Source organism: Esox lucius, chromosome 7 (assembly GCF_011004845.1).
Source record: "Esox lucius isolate fEsoLuc1 chromosome 7, fEsoLuc1.pri, whole genome shotgun sequence".
NCBI classification, from domain to species: Eukaryota; Metazoa; Chordata; class Actinopteri; order Esociformes; family Esocidae; genus Esox; species Esox lucius.
In genome coordinates this window covers 40195375-40213637 of record NC_047575.1, presented here as the reverse complement: position 1 = coordinate 40213637, position 18263 = coordinate 40195375, and the positions used below count along the sequence as shown (strand labels likewise).

Sequence of the window (18263 nt, the reverse complement as noted above, 5' to 3'; positions counted from 1 at the left end):
TATACATCAATGATCAGCTTCAACAAACATTGAAAATACTATGTATCTATTGATAACTATTTACTGAAGAAATTAGATTAAGGTTTCTCCCAAACTGTGAGTTATTTGCAAATATATAATTTCATAGAGTATATTGCTTCATATACACCATAATGTGATATATGTCTAATACTGTACTTATTGCTCTCTGTTTCCTGTGCTCTAGCTGAGTGCTGAATCGAGATGGTTTTGGGTTTTCCTGCTATCAGGATACCAATGGAAATCAATCAAAATACCATGCAGGAAGGTTTTGGTTGTCCTGCAATCAAAATACAAACAACACTGGTAAAAAGAGAGCTGTCAATATTGTTAGACAGGCCATACGCAATTAAAAGCAAAATGTTCAGGCAGGTCATGTAAACAGAAGCTGCCTGTGCCTGTTGTTAATGACAACCCTGTTCAACTCCTCCCAGGAGATAGTGTTTGTGCTGCATGGACTGAATGTGACGCAGACAAACAGACACATCTACTTTGTATTTATTCTCATCCTCTACCTTTTTACAATGTTTATTAACGTGACACTAATCTGTGCCATTGTTCTAGAGAAAATGTTGCATGACCCAATGTATTTATTCCTCTGTAATCTGTGTTTTAATGGTATCATTGGTGCTTCATCCTTCTACCCAAAGATACTTTATGACATTTTAGTTGACTCTCATGTGATAACATACATTGGGTGCCTAACCCAGATATGTGTCATCTATTTCTATGTTTATTGTGAATGTACCAACTTAACAGTGATGGCTTATGACAGATATGTTGCCATCTGTAAGCCACTCCACTACCACTGTAATATGACTATTAGAAAAGTGTGGACACTGATTCTTCTAACATGGCTTTTCTCATTGCTAGAAGTTACTATTGGAATAGTGCTAACAGCTAGGTTACCCTTCTGTAGTGTTGACATTGATAAATTCTACTGCTCAAACTGGGCGGTTGTGAAGCTGGCATGTGTTGACACCACTCTGAACAATCTCTACGGTTTCATTTTCACGTCATATAATTTTTCTCAAATGATACTTATATTGATATCGTATGTGAACATCATAAAAGCATCTTTGCGTTCCCAGGCAGGAAGGAGGAAGTTCATGCAGACCTGTATTCCTCATCTGATCACACTGAGTAACTTTGTCATATCTCTTCTCTTTGATGTGATGTACGCTCGCTATGGCAGCAACACCAGTCTGTTGGCCCTGAGGAATATCATGTCTGTGGAGTTTCTAGTTGTTCCTCCTCTGATAAATCCTATCATATATGGGTTGAACCTCAGTCAGATTCGGAATAGTGCAAGAAAGATGTTCAACTGTAAAGTTTCTGCTCTAAGCTAAATGTTTGTTGTGGTGTTATTGTGTGTGTATTGTCTGATTGGGTCAATGGGTCGCAGACTTTAAGCAGTTATTGTATATAAAATATATGCAATACTAAACATATGTACTTAATTTGGAAATTGTAAATTTTTCCCAATCTTCTTGGAGCACTCAAAAAAGGGGACTCTAATCAAAACAAAGGGATCACAATAAATAATTTCACCAGTAAATCTCTGTTTTATTAAATCTCAGTTTTCACAGATATATTAATTATAGTGTTTCATTGAAACAAACATTCAGACAAACTACAATTTTGTTAAAAATGATAGAACAACTTATAACTAGCAGTGCAAATGAAACAGACATAGTATGTATAACTGGTAATTCATGTGCACCACAATGTACGTTTTTCTTTCATTTGTGAATGACTTTGACACAATGACTATCAATATACACACACCTACAGGATTATTAGGAACACCATACTAATACTGTGTTTGACCCCCTTTTGCCTTCAGAACTGTCTTAATTCTATGTGGCATTGATTCAACAAGGTGCTGAAAGCATTCTTTAGAAATGTTGGCCCATATTGATAGGATAGCATTTTGCAGTTGATGGAGATTTGTGGGATGCACATCCAGGGCACGAAGCTCCCATTCCACCACATCCCAAAGATGCTCTAGTGAGTTGGGATCTGGTGACTGTGGGGGCCATTTCAGTACAGTGAACTCATTGTCATGTTCAAGAAACCAATTTGAAATGATTCGAGCTTTGTGACATGGTGCATTATCCTGCTGGAATTAGCCATCAGAGGATGGGTACATGGTGGTCATAAAGGGATGGACATGGTCAGAAACAATGCTCAGATAGGCCATGGCATTTAAACAATGCCCAATTGGCACTAAGGGGCCTAAAGTGTGCAAAGAAAACATCCCCCACACCATTACACCACCACTACCAGCCTGCACCGTGGTCACAAGGCATGATGGATCCATGTACTCATTCTGTTTACACCAAATTCTGACTCTACCATCTGAATGTCTCAACAGAAATCGTGACTCATCAGACCAGGCAACATTCTTCCAGTCTTCAACTGTCCAATTTTGGTGAGCTTGTGCAAATTGTAGCCTCTTTTTCCTATTTGTAATGGAGATGAGTGGTACCCGGTGGGGTCTTCTGCTGTTGTAGCCCATCCGCCTCAAGGTTGTGCGTGTTGTGGCTTCACAAATGCTTTGCTGCATACTTCGGTTGTAACGAGTGGTTATTTCAGTCAAAGTTTTTCCCTTTTCACACCATTCTTTGTAAACCCTAGAAATGGTTGTGTGTGAAAATCCCAGTAACTGAGCAGATTGTGAAATACTCAGACCGGCCCGTCTGGCACCAACAACCATGCCATGCTCAAAATTGCTTAAATCACCTTTCTTTCCCATTCTGACATTCAGTTTGGAGTTCAGGAGATTTTCTTGACCAGGACCACACCCCTAAATGCATTGAAACAACTGCCATGTGATTGGTTGATTAGATAATTGCATTAATGAGAAATTGGACAGGTGTTCCTAATAGTCCTTTAGGTAAGTGTATGTGACAATAACTCACTTATTCATCAAGTGAAAAGACGACAGTCGTGGAAACTTCTACTCTTTTACTGGACAATGGGTTGTGATCAAGCCTATATTACCCCAAAAAGCATGCACAGATGTGTACTTTGAAAATCAATTTGGCTATAACCTTCTGTCTATAACCTTCATTATGTACATTATAGTAAGCCAAAAATAAAACTTAAAAAATGCTTGAAATATTTATTAGACTCTTAGCCATCAATATTTACACAATCTAACATCACTGTGTTGGTATTGTTCCTAAAACATAATAATTAATGTTGCTCCAGGAACATCAACTGACCTGTAGTTAGTTGGTTACCCCAGTCCAATGACAAGCATATTGCCCTGCACCCACCCTTTGACCTAAACCTAACCATAGTGGTACCTGTGCTACGTAGTGGTACCGACAACATTAAGTATGATGTTGTCAGAACAACACATGGCAATATCAGATCAGTCATCAATATTTGTTCCTTTACTCACTCACCTGTTCTCCCTGCCCTGTTGGCATCCTTATACCCTCTCTCTCCCTCTCTTTCTTTACTCTGAACACACCAAAGTGAACATGAAAGAAATATCAGTAAACAAGTTTCATGCCATGATGTTCAGGAATTGATTACTAACCATTTCTGATCTGAATGGCAATGATTATTATAAATAATAAAAATAAGCATGTTTACATTCACAGGCAGAGAGGGGAAAGTCTGTGCAGATCTGTATGCCTCATCTGATCACACTGGTTAACTTTGTCATATCTTTATTATTTGATGTAATATACTCTCGTTGTGGCAGCAACACCAGTCTGCTGGTCCTGAGGAATATCATGTCTGTGGAGTTCCTAGTTTTTCCTCCTCTGTTAAATCTTATTGTAAATGGGATGAACCTCACACAAATTCAGAATAGAATTTGACAGTTGTTTAACTGTAAAGTTATTCCACTAAGTTAAATATATTGTTTTGATGCATTTTTTGTATCAACATATGTGTTTTGATTGTTCTATTTTAAATAAAGCTATTCATTATACTTACTATGGGATATGTTTTATGGACAATAAAAAAAGGAAAAATGTGCTGTTCATGTTCTTAAAAAATGGTATGGTATATTAATACCAGAAAAGGAACCGTAGATAAGCCTAGTTCAGCCGGCCTGCAATTAGAGTGGATTAATGTTGTTGTCCCTGGCTGGTTTCGATCCGCGGTTTTCTATGTAGCAGACTGTCTTCAACCATTACACAGTTTAAACAGCAGGAATGTAACTTTTGCCTCAGCCTTAAAATGTTTGCCGAAATAATGTGGACAACAGAACGTTTATTATTAAAGTGTACTCTTATACAGAGATTGCTGTAGATGGTCATCCATACAATAAAGGTGAATAGCTAACCACTACGCTATGTGAACTATGTGGACATCGAATGCATTGTCTGAATCTCTGCATACTACATACCACATACAGTAGATATAAAATGTCTACAAACCCCTGTAAAAAATGCCAGGTTCTTTTAATGTAAAAGAATGAGACAAATATGAATCATGTCAGAACTTTATCCACGTTTAATGTGAGCTATAATGTGAACAATTCAATTGAAAAACCAACTGAAATCTTCGAGGGGGGAAAATGAAAAAATTACAATAACCTAAGTGTGCACACCCTTTTATTACTGGGGATGTGGCTATGTTCAGAATCAACCAATCACATTCAAACTCATGTTAAATAGAAGTAATTACACACCTGCCATAATTTAAAGTGACTCTGATTAATCACAAATAAAGTTCAGCTGTTCTAGTAGCATTTTCCTGATATTTTCTCAGTTGAATCTCAGATCAAAAGCTATGGTCCGCAGAGAGCTTTCAAAGCATCAGAGGGATCTCATTGTTGAAAGATATCAGTCAGTAGAAGGGTACAAAATAATTTTCAAAGCATTAGAAATACCATGGAACACAGTGAAGACAGTCATCATTAAGTGGAGAAAATGTGGCACAACAGAGACATTACCAAGAACTGGATGTCCCTGCAAAATTGATGAAAAAACGAGAAGAAAACTGGTCAAGGAGGCTTCCAAGAGGCCTATAGGAACACTAAAGGAACTGCAGGAATTTCTGGCAAGTACTGGCTGTGTGCTACATGTGACAACAATCAACCGTATTCTTCATCAGTGGTTCCCAACTCCAGTCCTCGAGTACCCCCAACAGCATACATTTTTGTTGTAGCCCTGGACAAGCACACCCAATTCAACTCAATGAGAGCCTGATGATTAGTTGACAAGTTGAATCAGTTGTGCTTGGCTTGGGCTACAATGAAAATGTGTACTGTTGGGACCTTCAGGGCCGTAGTTGGGAACCACTGCTTCATATGAATGGGCTATGGGGTAGGGTGGCAAAACGGAAAGCCTTTTCTTACAAAGAAAAACATCTAATCCCGGGTGAAGTTTGCAAAAACAAACATAAAGTCCCCCAAAAGCACGTAGGAAAATGTGTTATGGTCTGATTAAACCAAAGTAGAACTATTTGGCCATAATTCCAAAAGGTATGTTTGGCACAAAAACAACATTGCACATAGCCACAGTGAAGCATGGTGGTGGCAGCATCCTACTTTGGGGCTGTTTTTCTTCAGCTGGAACCGAGGCCTTAGTCAGGATGGAGAGAATTATGAACAGTTCCCAATACCAGGCAATTTTGGCACAAAACCTTCAGGCGTCTGTTAGACAGCTGAAGATGAAGATCACCTTTCAGCACGACAACGACCCAAAGCACACATCCAAATCTACAAAAGCATGGCTTCACCAGAAGAAGATCAACGTTTTGGAATAGCCTGGCCAGAGCCCAGACCTGAATCTAAGAGAAAATCTGTGGGGTGATTTGAAAAAGGCTGTGCACAGGAGATGTCCTTGCAATCTGATTTGGAGCGCGTTTGCAATGAAGAGAGGGCAAATATTGCCACATCAAGATGTGCCATGCTGATAGACTCCTACCCAAAAAGACTGAGTGCTGTAATAAAATGAAAAAGGTGCTTCAACAAAGTATTAGTTTAAGGGTGTGCACAGTTATACAAACAGGTTATTGTGAGTTTTTTATTTTTCCCATTAAAAGTGGATTTTTTTTTACATGATTAATCTTTGTCTCATTCTTTTACATCACAAAAACATTGCATTTTATCAGGGATGTGTAGACTTTTTATATCCAATGTGCTTACAAAAGTATGCCAGTATTTGGATCAATTGGGACATAGTACCTCATCAGAAAATTGTGTCTTGCCGTTGGGTTGGATTGCAACACAACATGTGATCTAATGTGATCTAATGTCACAACCACATCACAACAGGTTTGAATATTTAGCTAGTCACCATGAATAATATGTAAAATTGACTAATGTTTCTCATTCAGTTTACTTCCATCACACATCTATGAACTGTATGACTTTTTAGCCTACTAGTTTCTACTTACTACATGGAATTGTCATAAGAATTGAGCAATTTCTAGCGAGAGTGAAGATGAACTTTAGACTGCCATACTTTTTAATTTCATGGCACGACAATGTTCATTTTTAAAAAAATGTAAATGACATTGATACAATAACTATCTATATACAGTGGTGAGAACAAGTATTATGCAGGTTTTCCTACTTACAAAGCATGTAGAGGTCTTTTGATCATAGGTATACTTCAACTGTGAAAGACAATCTAAAACAAAAATCCAGAAAATCACATTGTATGATTTGCATTTTATTGCATGACATAAGTATTTGATCACCTACCAACCAGTAAGAATTCCAGTTCTCACAGATCTGTTAGTTTTTCTTTAAGAAGCCCTCCTGTTCTCCTCTCATTACCTGTATTAACCTCTCCACAATGGCCAAGACCAGAGAGCTGTGTACAGACATCAGGGATAAAATTGTAGACCTGCACAAGGCTGGGATGGGCTACAGGACAATAGACAAGCAGCTTGGTGAGAAGGCAACAACTGTTGGCACAATTATTAGAAAATGGAAGAAGTTCAAGATGACGGTTAATCATGGCAGGACCTGGTCAATGACCTGAAGAGAGCGGAGACCACAGTCTCAAAGAAAACCATTAGTAACACACTACGCCGTCATGGATTAAAATCCTGCAGCGCACGCAAGGTCCCCCTGCTCAAGCCAGCGCATGTCCAGGCCCGTCTGAAGTTTGCCAATGACCATCTGGATGATCTATTGGCATCATCTATTGTTCAGGTGTTATGAGAGCCCAGGTTGCTCTGATAGTGGCTTTCAGCTCTTCTGCATTGTTGGGTCTGGCGTATCACATCTTCCTCTTCACTATACCCCATAGATTTTCTATACGGTTAAGGTCAGGCGAGTTTGCTGGCCAATTAAGAACAGGGATACCATGGTCCTTAAACCAGGTACTGTTAGCTTTGGCACTGTGTGCAAGTGCCAAGTCCTGTTGGAAAATGAAATCTGCATCTCCATAAAGTTGGTCAAGAGTGGCTTGACACAAGGAATGCGACAGCTGAAACCCATGTCTTGCATATATCTGAGCGTGGTGGTTCTTGAAGTACTGACTCCAGCTGCAGTCCACTCTTTGTGAATCTCCCCCACATTTTTGAATGGGTTTTGTTTCACAATCCTCTCCAGGGTTTCACAATCCTCTACCACATCTTTTCCTTCCCTTCGCCTCTCTATTAATGTGCTTGGACACAGAGCTCTGTGAACAGCCAGCCTCTTTAGCTATGACCTTTTGTGTCTTGCCTTCCTTGTGCAAGGGGTCAATGGTCGTCTTTTGGACAGCTGTCAAGTCAGCTGTCTTCCCCATGATTGTGTTGCCTACAGAACTAGACTGAGAGACAATTTAAAGGCCTTTGCAGGTGTTTTGGGTTAATTAGCTGATTAGAGTGTGGCACCAGGTGTCTTGAATATTGAACTTTTTCACAATATTCAAATTTTTTGAGATGCTGAATTTGGGTTTTTTATAAGTTTTCAGTTATAATCATCAAAATTAAAAGAAATTAACACTTGAAATATATCAGTCTGTGTGGAATGAATGTATACATTATACAAGTTTCACTTTTTTAACGGAATTACTGAAATAAATCAACTCTTTGATGATATTCAAATTTTATGACCAGCACCTGTATGTACAGTTGGCAACAGTGGGACATGACTGTCACCAACACATTGATAATCAATTATATCTGTGTAGATGTATAGGGTGTTAAACCCAGCCAGAATATCTGTGGAGAATGTTCCGTACCATGGGGCGTACCAGCGCTTCCCATACGGAAAATACATTTATTTTAAATATAGTTAAATGTATTTATACATTTTTAAATAGATTTCAGAATAAAAGGTGAAATACATTTTGATACCTGAAATTTATTTTGAATAAAGATAAATGTATGTATACATTTTTAAATACATTTCAGAATAAAAGGTGAAATACATTGTGATACCTGAAATGTATTTTGAATTAAGTTAAATGTTTTCAACAAATTCTGCATACATTCTACATACATTTTGCATTGCAAAAATATATTTAAAATACATTTCTTTTCCGTATGGGTTGCCTGGTTTTAAGCCCAATATCTGTTCCAGTTTTGTACTATATTTCGAACTAAAATGGGGCTCATCTTTAAGAAACATTCTATTTTAAATTCATCATACCCCGCCCATACACCATGTGGTTTTCTATAACTGTTGATCTCTGCCACAAGTTTTACTATGCCATTGTAATAACCGGTGTTGAGTTCCTATTTCCAAGTTTTGTCGTTATTCGAGTCATGTAGTTCAAATGCGTTTTCACCCAATGTAAAAGTCTTCTACGTATGCCCGTATTGGAATTCTATCAAAGATACTTCCCAAAACCTTTCAAATCTATACATTTGGCAAATTTTATGGTATAGCTCGAACTCGTATTGCTTGGATAGACATGTCTCGATGAGTTACTGGGCAGCGATATGTAGAAGCCACCGTCACCCACGCTGATCGTAGTCAATGTAAATGACGTGATCCTGAAAATCCAGGAGTTTTATCCAGCTTCTAGGTCAAGCACTTGTTCCGATGGTATCCAGCTGTTGAATTTCTCAGGCCAACCAAGCCATTTCACAAGACTCTTTTTCTTCCCTTTCTGTACTTTCTTATCCAAAACTGTTTCTACTTTAAAAGATTTATCCTTAGCCACGATTATTTTCAGTAATTCTTGTTCATAAAAGGTCCCAACTATCATATCACCATCGTAATCGTTTATTCTGTATACATTGTTATTGTCAAATATTCATCTGTGTACTGTGGATATACTGAATGTATAAGCTGTTAAACTGTTATAAGCATTAAGGCCAAATGTTGAATGTCTGTAGCAAAATGCAGATATTGAAAGTTGCATGTAGGAAAATAGGAAATCTTATTTAGATGGTTGCTAGGAAGAAGAAGTAGATTTAGCTTGGGTGTCTTAGGCAAACAGGACACAGATGGACAACGCACACACATACTGAGGAACTTTAAGCTGAAGACATAAAGCCCAAATATGACGCTTGTGCTGCATGTACACATATAAGGTATAGAACATAAATTGGACCAATGGCACACTGCTTGGCTACCTTAACGCCCCCACTTTTTAGGTGTGTTTGAAGTATAAGTAAAGCTGTTATGACAGTTCATGTTTAGACATTGTGCGGCGACATTTGTCTCCAAAAGCTTTTGTAATAAACGGAATATGCAGTACGGTAATTGACCTGACTCCTGGTGTGTTATTCTCCTTTCCAACAAACCAACTCAGTGAAGTGTTAGACTTCAACAGTACCCTTTTTCGTAGCCTTTTGTAAACGCACCTCTCAGCTTTGAGAGTCTCACAGTATCCCCAACCTGGAACTTGTAGCTATGATTACCATTTCTCATTATTGTTGTACCATACCGGTTCTTCATAACTAATCTAACATTCTCTGCACAAACGTCAGCTGACTTCATCTTAATGGACCAATGGTAGCTATGGTTGTATCCATGAACTAAATCTTGAATAACCTCAACATAGCCATGAGTGTTGGCAGCTATGAGATACCTCCACATTCGTGATTTAATTGTTTTATTAAATCTCTCAACGATACTCGCTTTGACATCAATTGCTGTAGCAAAATGTTTTATGTTGTACTTCATTAACATTTCAAAGTGTGAATTAAAAAACTACTTCCTGCTGTTTAGACTTTTTGTGGTGTTCTTCCTTCTTTTAATATAATGTCTTCAAACGTTTGCATTACCTCGATAGCGCTTTTATTTCTCAGCACGCGAATCCATGCGTATTTGCTTAATAAATCTATGCATGTTAACATACATTTCATGTTATTGTTTTCCACACTGTAAGCACTCATGTCAACCAAATCCAGCTGAAATTTACAGTGGGGAGAACAAGTATTTGATACACTGCCAATTTTGCAGGTTTTCCCACTTACAAAGCATGTAGAAGTCTGTTATTTTTAATCATAGGTACTCTTCAATTGTGAGTGACGGAATCAGAAAACAAAAATCCAGAAAATCACATTGTATGATATTTAAGTAATTAATTAGCCTTTTATTGCATGACATAAGTATTTGATACATCAGAAAAGTAGAAACCTTTGTTTGCAATTTACAGAGATCTTACGTTTCCTGTAGTTCTTGACCAGGTTTGCACACACTACAGCAGGGATTTTGGCCCACTCCTCCACACAGACCTGCAGTCGTCCTGCCCCCTTTGCAGAAAAGCATCCCCAAACAATGATGTTTCCACCTCCATGCTTCAAGGTTGGGATGGTGTTCTTGGGGTTAAACTCATCCTTCTTCTTCCTCCAAACATGGCGAGTGGAGTTTAGACCTAAAAGCTTTATTTTTGTCTCATCAGACCACATGACCTTCTCCAATTCCTCCTCTGGATCATTCAGATGGTCATTGGCAAACTTCAGATGGGCCTGGACATGCGGTGGCTTGAGCAGGGGGACCTTCCGTGCGCTGCAGGATTTTAATCCATGACGGCGTAGTGTGTTACTAATGGTTTTCTTTGAGACTGGTCCCAGCTCTCTTCAGGTCATTGACCAGGTCCTGCTGTGTAGTTCCGGGCTGATCCCTCACCTTCCTCTTTGATACCCCACGAGATGAGATCTTGCATGGAGCCCCAGACCGAGGGAGATTGACCATCATCTTGAACTTCTTCCATTTTCTAATAATTGCGCCAACAGTTGTTGCCTTCTCACCAAGCTGCTTGCCTATTGTCCAGTAGCCCATCCCAGCCTTGTGCAGGTCTACACTTGTATCCCTCATGTCCTTACAGCGCTCTCTGGTCTTGGCCATTGTGGAGATGTTGGAGTCTGTTTGATTGAGTTTTTGGACATGTGTCTTTTATACAGGTAATGAGTTCAAACAGGTGCAGTTAATACAGGTAATGAGTGGAGAACAGGAGGGCTTCTTAAATAAAAACTAACTGTTCTGTGAGAACTGGAATTCTTACTGGTTGGTAGGTGATCAAATACTTATGTCATGCAATAAAATGCAAATTAATTATTTAAAAATCATACAATGTGATTTCCTGGATTAGATTCCGTCTCTCACAGTTTAAGTGTACCTATGAAAGAAATTACAGACCTCTACATGCTTTGTAAGTAGGAAAACCTGCAAAATAGACAGTTTATCAAATACTTGTTCTCCCCACAGTATATGAAGGGCATCAACATTACAATCCATTCTATTGTGATAAACATTCAAATCACTGTTCCACTCACTAATAACTACTTTATTATTCTTTAAATGTTTCTTGGTTTTCAACTGATTTGGCAAATTGTGCAAATTTCTGAGCTTTTTTATCCAAGTGTTTGATTTTGGAGTTCTGTGTAGCTAGCTACACTGGCTTCCAAAACCATTCACCCCTGTTGCACTTGTCCACATTTTGTTTTACGACATGGCGTCTAATGGATTTAATTAGGAGATTTTGCCACTGATCAACAAGAGAATATGTAAATCTAGAAAGTATTCTAAATTAATAAATATTAGAAAGGACAAAGTACTTGATTACCATTGAAGTGTTACCAATAATGACCATTTAAACCCTTGTTTGTAAATCTTTAGGAAATATGATAAATTGCGGCCACTGAAGCATTTCATATAATAATACAAAACAATGAGTATAATATGAGCTTTGCTTGTCTTTGCAATATGTTAACAGTTCGCTTAAAAGAAAAGGCAAAACCCAAACAGAACAAAAACAGAACCTAACATCTGCAAAATAACTAATTAAAACTATTTATTTTTACTTAAGTAGTTAATACCGATTATTATTAATTTGAGAATGTCCTTAAAGGTGCACTAAATGAACAGTTTTCTGTATAAAAACAACACATTTTGTTGCATACATATTTTGCTTTATTGTAAGGAAACGCAAAAACCCATAATCTGTATCACCATTTTAAAGCATTTATTTCAAACTAAAGTTAATTGTTTTCCATTTTTCTCGGGGACCCACAGCTATTCCATGTATTTTATCTTTTCCATATTGTCACATTTCACGGTGAAGCAGGTCACAAACACAGTAATAACAGTGATGAATAAGTACATGTTTTGTAATCCGAAAGCCTTAAACATGACAAGGCATAACAGGATTTGGCAGGAACTAAACGTAACATTCAACATTGACCGACAAAGAGACAGGCAACTGGGGAGAGAAAACCAGGAGGTGATGAGGGGAAAACTAGACAGGTGAGAAGACTAAAGTCACAGGTGAAATCAACAAAAACTTAACACAGAAGTTGTTATGCTTGTTAGGTGTGCGAGCTAAACATCAAGCACTTTATTAGCTAATCAGGTGTGCCTGTTTGGAGTTACAGCAACATTTTAAAATGTTTAGGGGTCTCTGAGGTGAGGAATGAATACTTCTGCTGTAATTTAAAGCTATTTGTGCTTCTAATGTTAATGTAGAGATACTTCCTCTAAGCAATGTTGTCTACACACACACACACACCTTTACCATTTCTTTTTCACTAATACAACTTAAAATGTCTAGACTGCTGGTCATTATTTATTTAAATTGGGGCCATTGAGAAACAAAATGTATAGAGAACACAAACCTTGAAAACATTTTCAATATTGATTAGGTAATCCCCTGTAGTTGTAAGTCAATTATTGTCCAGAAATCAAACTTTTTAACTGAAATCCAAAGTTTTATAACTGACTTTTTTTGAAGCCTTGAATGAAAAGCTTATTTGATGTGTGACAGTGCAGAATCTTTGACACACAAGGACCAAATAGCTGATACTGTTTGGTATCGTACACCAGCCACTGGAGCATAAAATGCATGGACAGGCACAGCTCCGCTATACTTCCTCAAGATAACGAACTACAGTTGTGCTCATAAGTTTGCATATTCTGGCAGAAATTGTGAAATGTTGCCATTGATTTGGAAAATATGACATTCCTTTCCAAAAAAGTTGATAAGGAAAATTTTGAGTGAAGAACAGAAGCGTTAAATTTGCAGTGGTCTCTTAATTTGAAACCTTCTGTTCCTCACTAAAAAAACGTCTTTTTCAACTTTTTTGGAAAGGAAAGAAAAAGTGCAGTGGTCTCTTAAATATTTTTCGGAGCTGTGGTTGACTATAACAGAATTTTTCTTCTGGTGAAAAGAAGAGAGAATCATGGAAACCCCTCAGCGCAAGGGGTTGTGGTCTATATTACCCCAAATCGCTTGAATGAACGCATACTTCAAAAATCCAACAGAAATAGTAGAACATCAGGGAACTGCTGGCATATTTTCAGCGTACTATGGGTTGCGACATAAACATTTCTCGCATTTGAGATTCAGCCTATATCTGTTCCCACTGCTTCCTAGTCCTTGTGCGTTATTGTGTTCCTCTTTAGGTGTCCATGGTGATATTATACGCTGTTTCAGCAGTACCTTTTTTCCAGGCATTGTAGAATCATATGAACATATGTTTCATTAAAGTTAAATGTGCCGTGATAATGAGAACAACAGGAACATCTGTGTTTAGATGTTCTGTAGGTCATGGTCTGCCAACCTCAGGAATATGAAATGTTTAGATTGACCATTAGGCATTGGGGTCCTTGTGGAGATGTGATCTGTGCTAGGTAGACACGCCCCTCAACGTATGTAACCGCTAGCAACCATCTTTACAGTGAGATCGATTGAACATGTAACATCAGATAACTCTGCTGCAGTGCTTTTAATAAAGTTTATGTTTCTCCCTTGATGTTCGACCAAGTACTTTCTTACTAAAGTAACCACTATACAAACCCCTATCCAACAGCTTTGACCCATTGTTTTCTGTGTAACTCTCTGTATAGAATGTCCTCTGTAACTGAACTTGCTGTTCACAAGTGTTTTGTGCGGCCACATTATGAACACCCATATCCTGTGCCTGCCTCCCCACTCTCACCACGTTACAGGTGCCCTGAATAATAGCATGTCAAAAGTATTAAACATTTTAGCATTTCTAAATGGTATAAACAATATGTTCATGAATGCCGTCAAACAGAAGTAGAGAATCCTATAGAGTCATTGATATTGTTTGATTTAGAATCCGAACTCATGAGTAAATTAACCTCTAGAGGTTTATTGTAAATGTCGTCACTCCCTCCAGATACTTTGATTCTGCACAATAAAAGTGTGGCATGGAGAGAGAGGTGTCATATCCACATGTGATCTGGTCTGTTCAGGACCCAAAATCAAAATGAACAATGGAAAGGATCATCTTCCAGGTAAAACTAATTGTTGTTTGTATTCTGTTTTAAACAGTCATTTATTACCTTGAAGACTTTGAATTGACTTTGTTTTATCATCTAACTCCTAAAGTTCGATAATGGACGGTTTCTCCTTAACTTTGTATATCAAGATATACATCACTGATCAGCTTCAACAAACTTTGAAAATACTATATATCTATTGATAATCAAATTTCCTCAGTGAATAGTTAAGGTTTCTCCAAAGCTGTGAGTTGAATGATTTGCAAATAAATAATTTCATAGAGTATATTGCTTCATATACACCAGAATGTGATACATGTCTAATACTGTACTTACTGCTCTCTATTTCCTGTTCTCTAGCTGAGTGCTGAATCAAGATGGTTTTGGGTTTTCCTGCTATCAGTATACCAACATAAATCAATCAAAATACCAAGCAGGAAGGTTTGGGTTGTCCTGCAATCAAAATACAAACAACCCTGGTAAAAAAAGAGCTGTCAATATTGTTAGACAGGCCGTACGCAATTAAAAGCAAAATGTTCAGGCAGGTCATGTAAACAGAAGCTGCCTGTGCCTGTTGTCAATGACATCCCTGTTCAACTCCTCCCAGGAGATAGTGTTTGTGCTGCATGGACTGAATGTGACGCAGACAAACAGACACATCTATTTTGTATTTATTCTCATCCTCTACCTTTTTACAATGTTTATCAACGTGACACTAATCTGTGCTATTGTTCTAGAGAAAATATTGCATGAACCAATGTATTTATTCCTCTGTAACCTGTGTTTTAATGGTATCATTGGTGCTTCATCTTTCTACCCAAAGATACTTTATGACATTTTATTTGACTCTCATGTGATTACATACATTGGGTGTCTAACCCAAATATTTGTCATCTACTTTTATGTTTTTTGTGAATGTACCAACTTAACAGTGATGGCTTATGACAGATATGTTGCCATCTGTAAGCCACTTCACTACCACTGTATTATGACAATTAGAAAAGTGTGGACACTGATTCTTTTAACATGGCTTTTCTCATTGCTAGAAATTACTATTGGAATAGTGCTAACAGCTAGGTTAACCTTCTGTAGTTTTGACATTGATAAATTCTACTGCTCAGCCTGGGTGGTTGTGAAGCTGGCATGTGTTGACACCACTCTGAACAATCTCTACGGTTTCATTGTCACGTCATATAATTTTTCTCAAATGATACTTATATTGGTATCGTATGTGAACATCATCAAAGCATCTTTGCGTTCCCAGGCAGGAAGGAGGAAGTTTATGCAGACCTGTCTGCCTCATCTGATCACACTGAGTAACTTTGTCATATCTCTTCTCTTCGATGTGATGTATGCTCGTTATGGCAGCAACACCAGTCTGTTGGCCCTGAAGAATATCATGTCTGTGGAGTTTCTAGTTGTTCCTCCTCTGATAAATCCTATCATATATGGGATGAACCTCAATCAGATTCGGAATAGCGCAAGAAAGATGTTCAGCTGTAAAGTTTCTGCTCTAAGCTAGATGTTTGTTGTGGTGTAATTTTTTGTGTACTGTCTGATGGGGTCAATAGGTTGCAGACTTTAAGCAGTTTGGAATTTGGAAGTTGTACATTTTCCCCAATCTTCTTGTTGCACTCAAAAAAAGGGGACTCTAATCAATACAACGGGATCACAATAAAAAATGTCACTAGTAAATCTCTGTTTTGTTTAATCTCAGTTTTCACAGATATATTAATTATAGTGTTTCATTGAAACAGACTAACAAACATTCAGACAAACTTAACATTTTTGTTAAAAAAGATTTTCTGTCAAGTACTGTTTGTGTGCTACATGTGACAACAATCTCCCGTATTCTTCATATGAATGGGCTATGGAGTAGGGTGGCAAAACAGAAGCCTTTTCTTACAAAGAAAAACATCTAAGCCTGGCTGAAGTTTGCCAAAACAAACATCAAGTCCCCCAAAAGCATGTGGGCAAATGTGTTATGGTTTGATTAAACCAAGGTTGAACTTTTTGGCCATAATTCCAAAAGGTATGTTTGACGTAAAAACAACATTGCAGATCACCCAAAGAACACCATAGCCACAGTGAAGCATGGCGGTGGCAGCATCCTGCTTTGGGCCAGTTTTTTTGCCTTAGTCAGGGTGGAGAGAATAATGAACAGTTCCAAATACCAGGCAATTTTGGCACAAAACCTTCAGGCACCAGTTAGACAGCTGAATATGAAGAGGACGTTCACCTTTCAGCATGACAACGACCCAAAGCACACATCCAAATCCACAAAAGCATGGCTTCACCAGAAGAATATCAACGTTTTGGAATGGCCCAGACAGAGCCCAGACCTGAATCCAATAGAAAATCTGTGGGTGATCTGAAAAGGGCTGTGCACAGGAGATGTCCTCGCAATCTGATTTGGAGCGCGTTTGCAATGAAGAGTGGACAAATATTTCCACGTTAAGATGTGCCATGCTGATAGACTCCTACCCAAAAAGACTGAGTGCTGTAATAAAATGAAAAAGGTGCTTCAACAAAGTATTAGTTTAAAGGTGTGCACAGTTTTTTATTTTTCCCATTAAAAGGATTTTTTTTGGACATTATTAATCTTTGTCTCATTCTTTTACATCACAAAAACTTTGCATTTTATCAGGGATGTGTAGACTTTTTATATCCACTGTGCTTACCAAAGTACGTACTTTGTGGATGATGGTGTATGTACAGTATGTACTGTTTTGTATACACTCGGAAAGAAAAGGTGATTTAAGCAATTTTGAGCGTGGCATGGTTGTTGGTGCCAGACGGGCCGGTCTGAGTATTTCACAATCTGCTCAGTTACTGGGATTTTCACGCACAACCATTTCTAGGGTTTACAAAGAATGGTGTGAAAAGGGAAAAACATCCAGTATGCGGCAGTCCTGTGGTCGAAAATGCCTTGTTGATGCTAGAGGTCAGAGGAGAATGGGCCGACTGATTCAAGCTGATAGAAGAGCAACTTTGACTGAAATAACCACTCGTTACAACCGAGGTATGCAGCAAAGCATTTGTGAAGCCACAACACGCACAACCTTGAGGCGGATGGGCTACAACAGCAGAAGACCCCACCGGGTACCACTCATCTCCACTACAAATAGGAAAAAGAGGCTACAATTTGCACGAGCTCACCAAAATTGGACAGTTGAAGACTGGAAGAATGTTGCCTGGTCTGATGATTGAGACATTCAGATGGTAGAGTCAGAATTTGGCGTAAAAAGAATGAGAACATGGATCCATCATGCCTTGTTACCACTCTGCAGGCTGGTGGTGGTGGTGTAATGGTGTGGGGGATGTTTTCTTGGCACACTTTAGGCCCCTTAGTGCCAATTGGGCATCGTTTAAATGCCATGGCCTACCTGAGCATTGTTTCTGACCATGTCCATCCCTTTATGACCACCATGTACCCATCCTCTGATGGCTAATGCACCATGTCACAAAGCACGAATCATTTCAAATTGGTTTCTTGAACATGACAATGAGTTCACTGTACTGAAATGATACCGTATCGCTCGACACATTTACAAAATTTGTAATGAGTTCTAAACCCACAAACTCTCAGCTAGACCCGATTCCAACAAAATTACTTAAGGAGCTATTTCCTGTG

General features: G+C 38.3%; 2 protein-coding genes across 2 annotated transcripts; both read left to right on the top strand.

Moving 5' to 3' along the window:
* The first annotated feature begins 425 nt into the window (after window positions 1-425).
* On the top strand, window positions 426-1367 carry LOC117594685 (olfactory receptor 4S1-like). Its single transcript, XM_034293004.1, has one exon. The coding sequence runs from the start codon at window positions 426-428 to the stop codon at window positions 1365-1367; it is 942 nt and encodes a 313-aa protein (XP_034148895.1).
* A 13842-nt stretch (window positions 1368-15209) lies between these two features.
* On the top strand, window positions 15210-16151 carry LOC117594684 (olfactory receptor 4S1-like). The gene has a single exon (XM_034293003.1). The coding sequence runs from the start codon at window positions 15210-15212 to the stop codon at window positions 16149-16151; it is 942 nt and encodes a 313-aa protein (XP_034148894.1).
* The last annotated feature ends 2112 nt before the right edge of the window (window positions 16152-18263 follow it).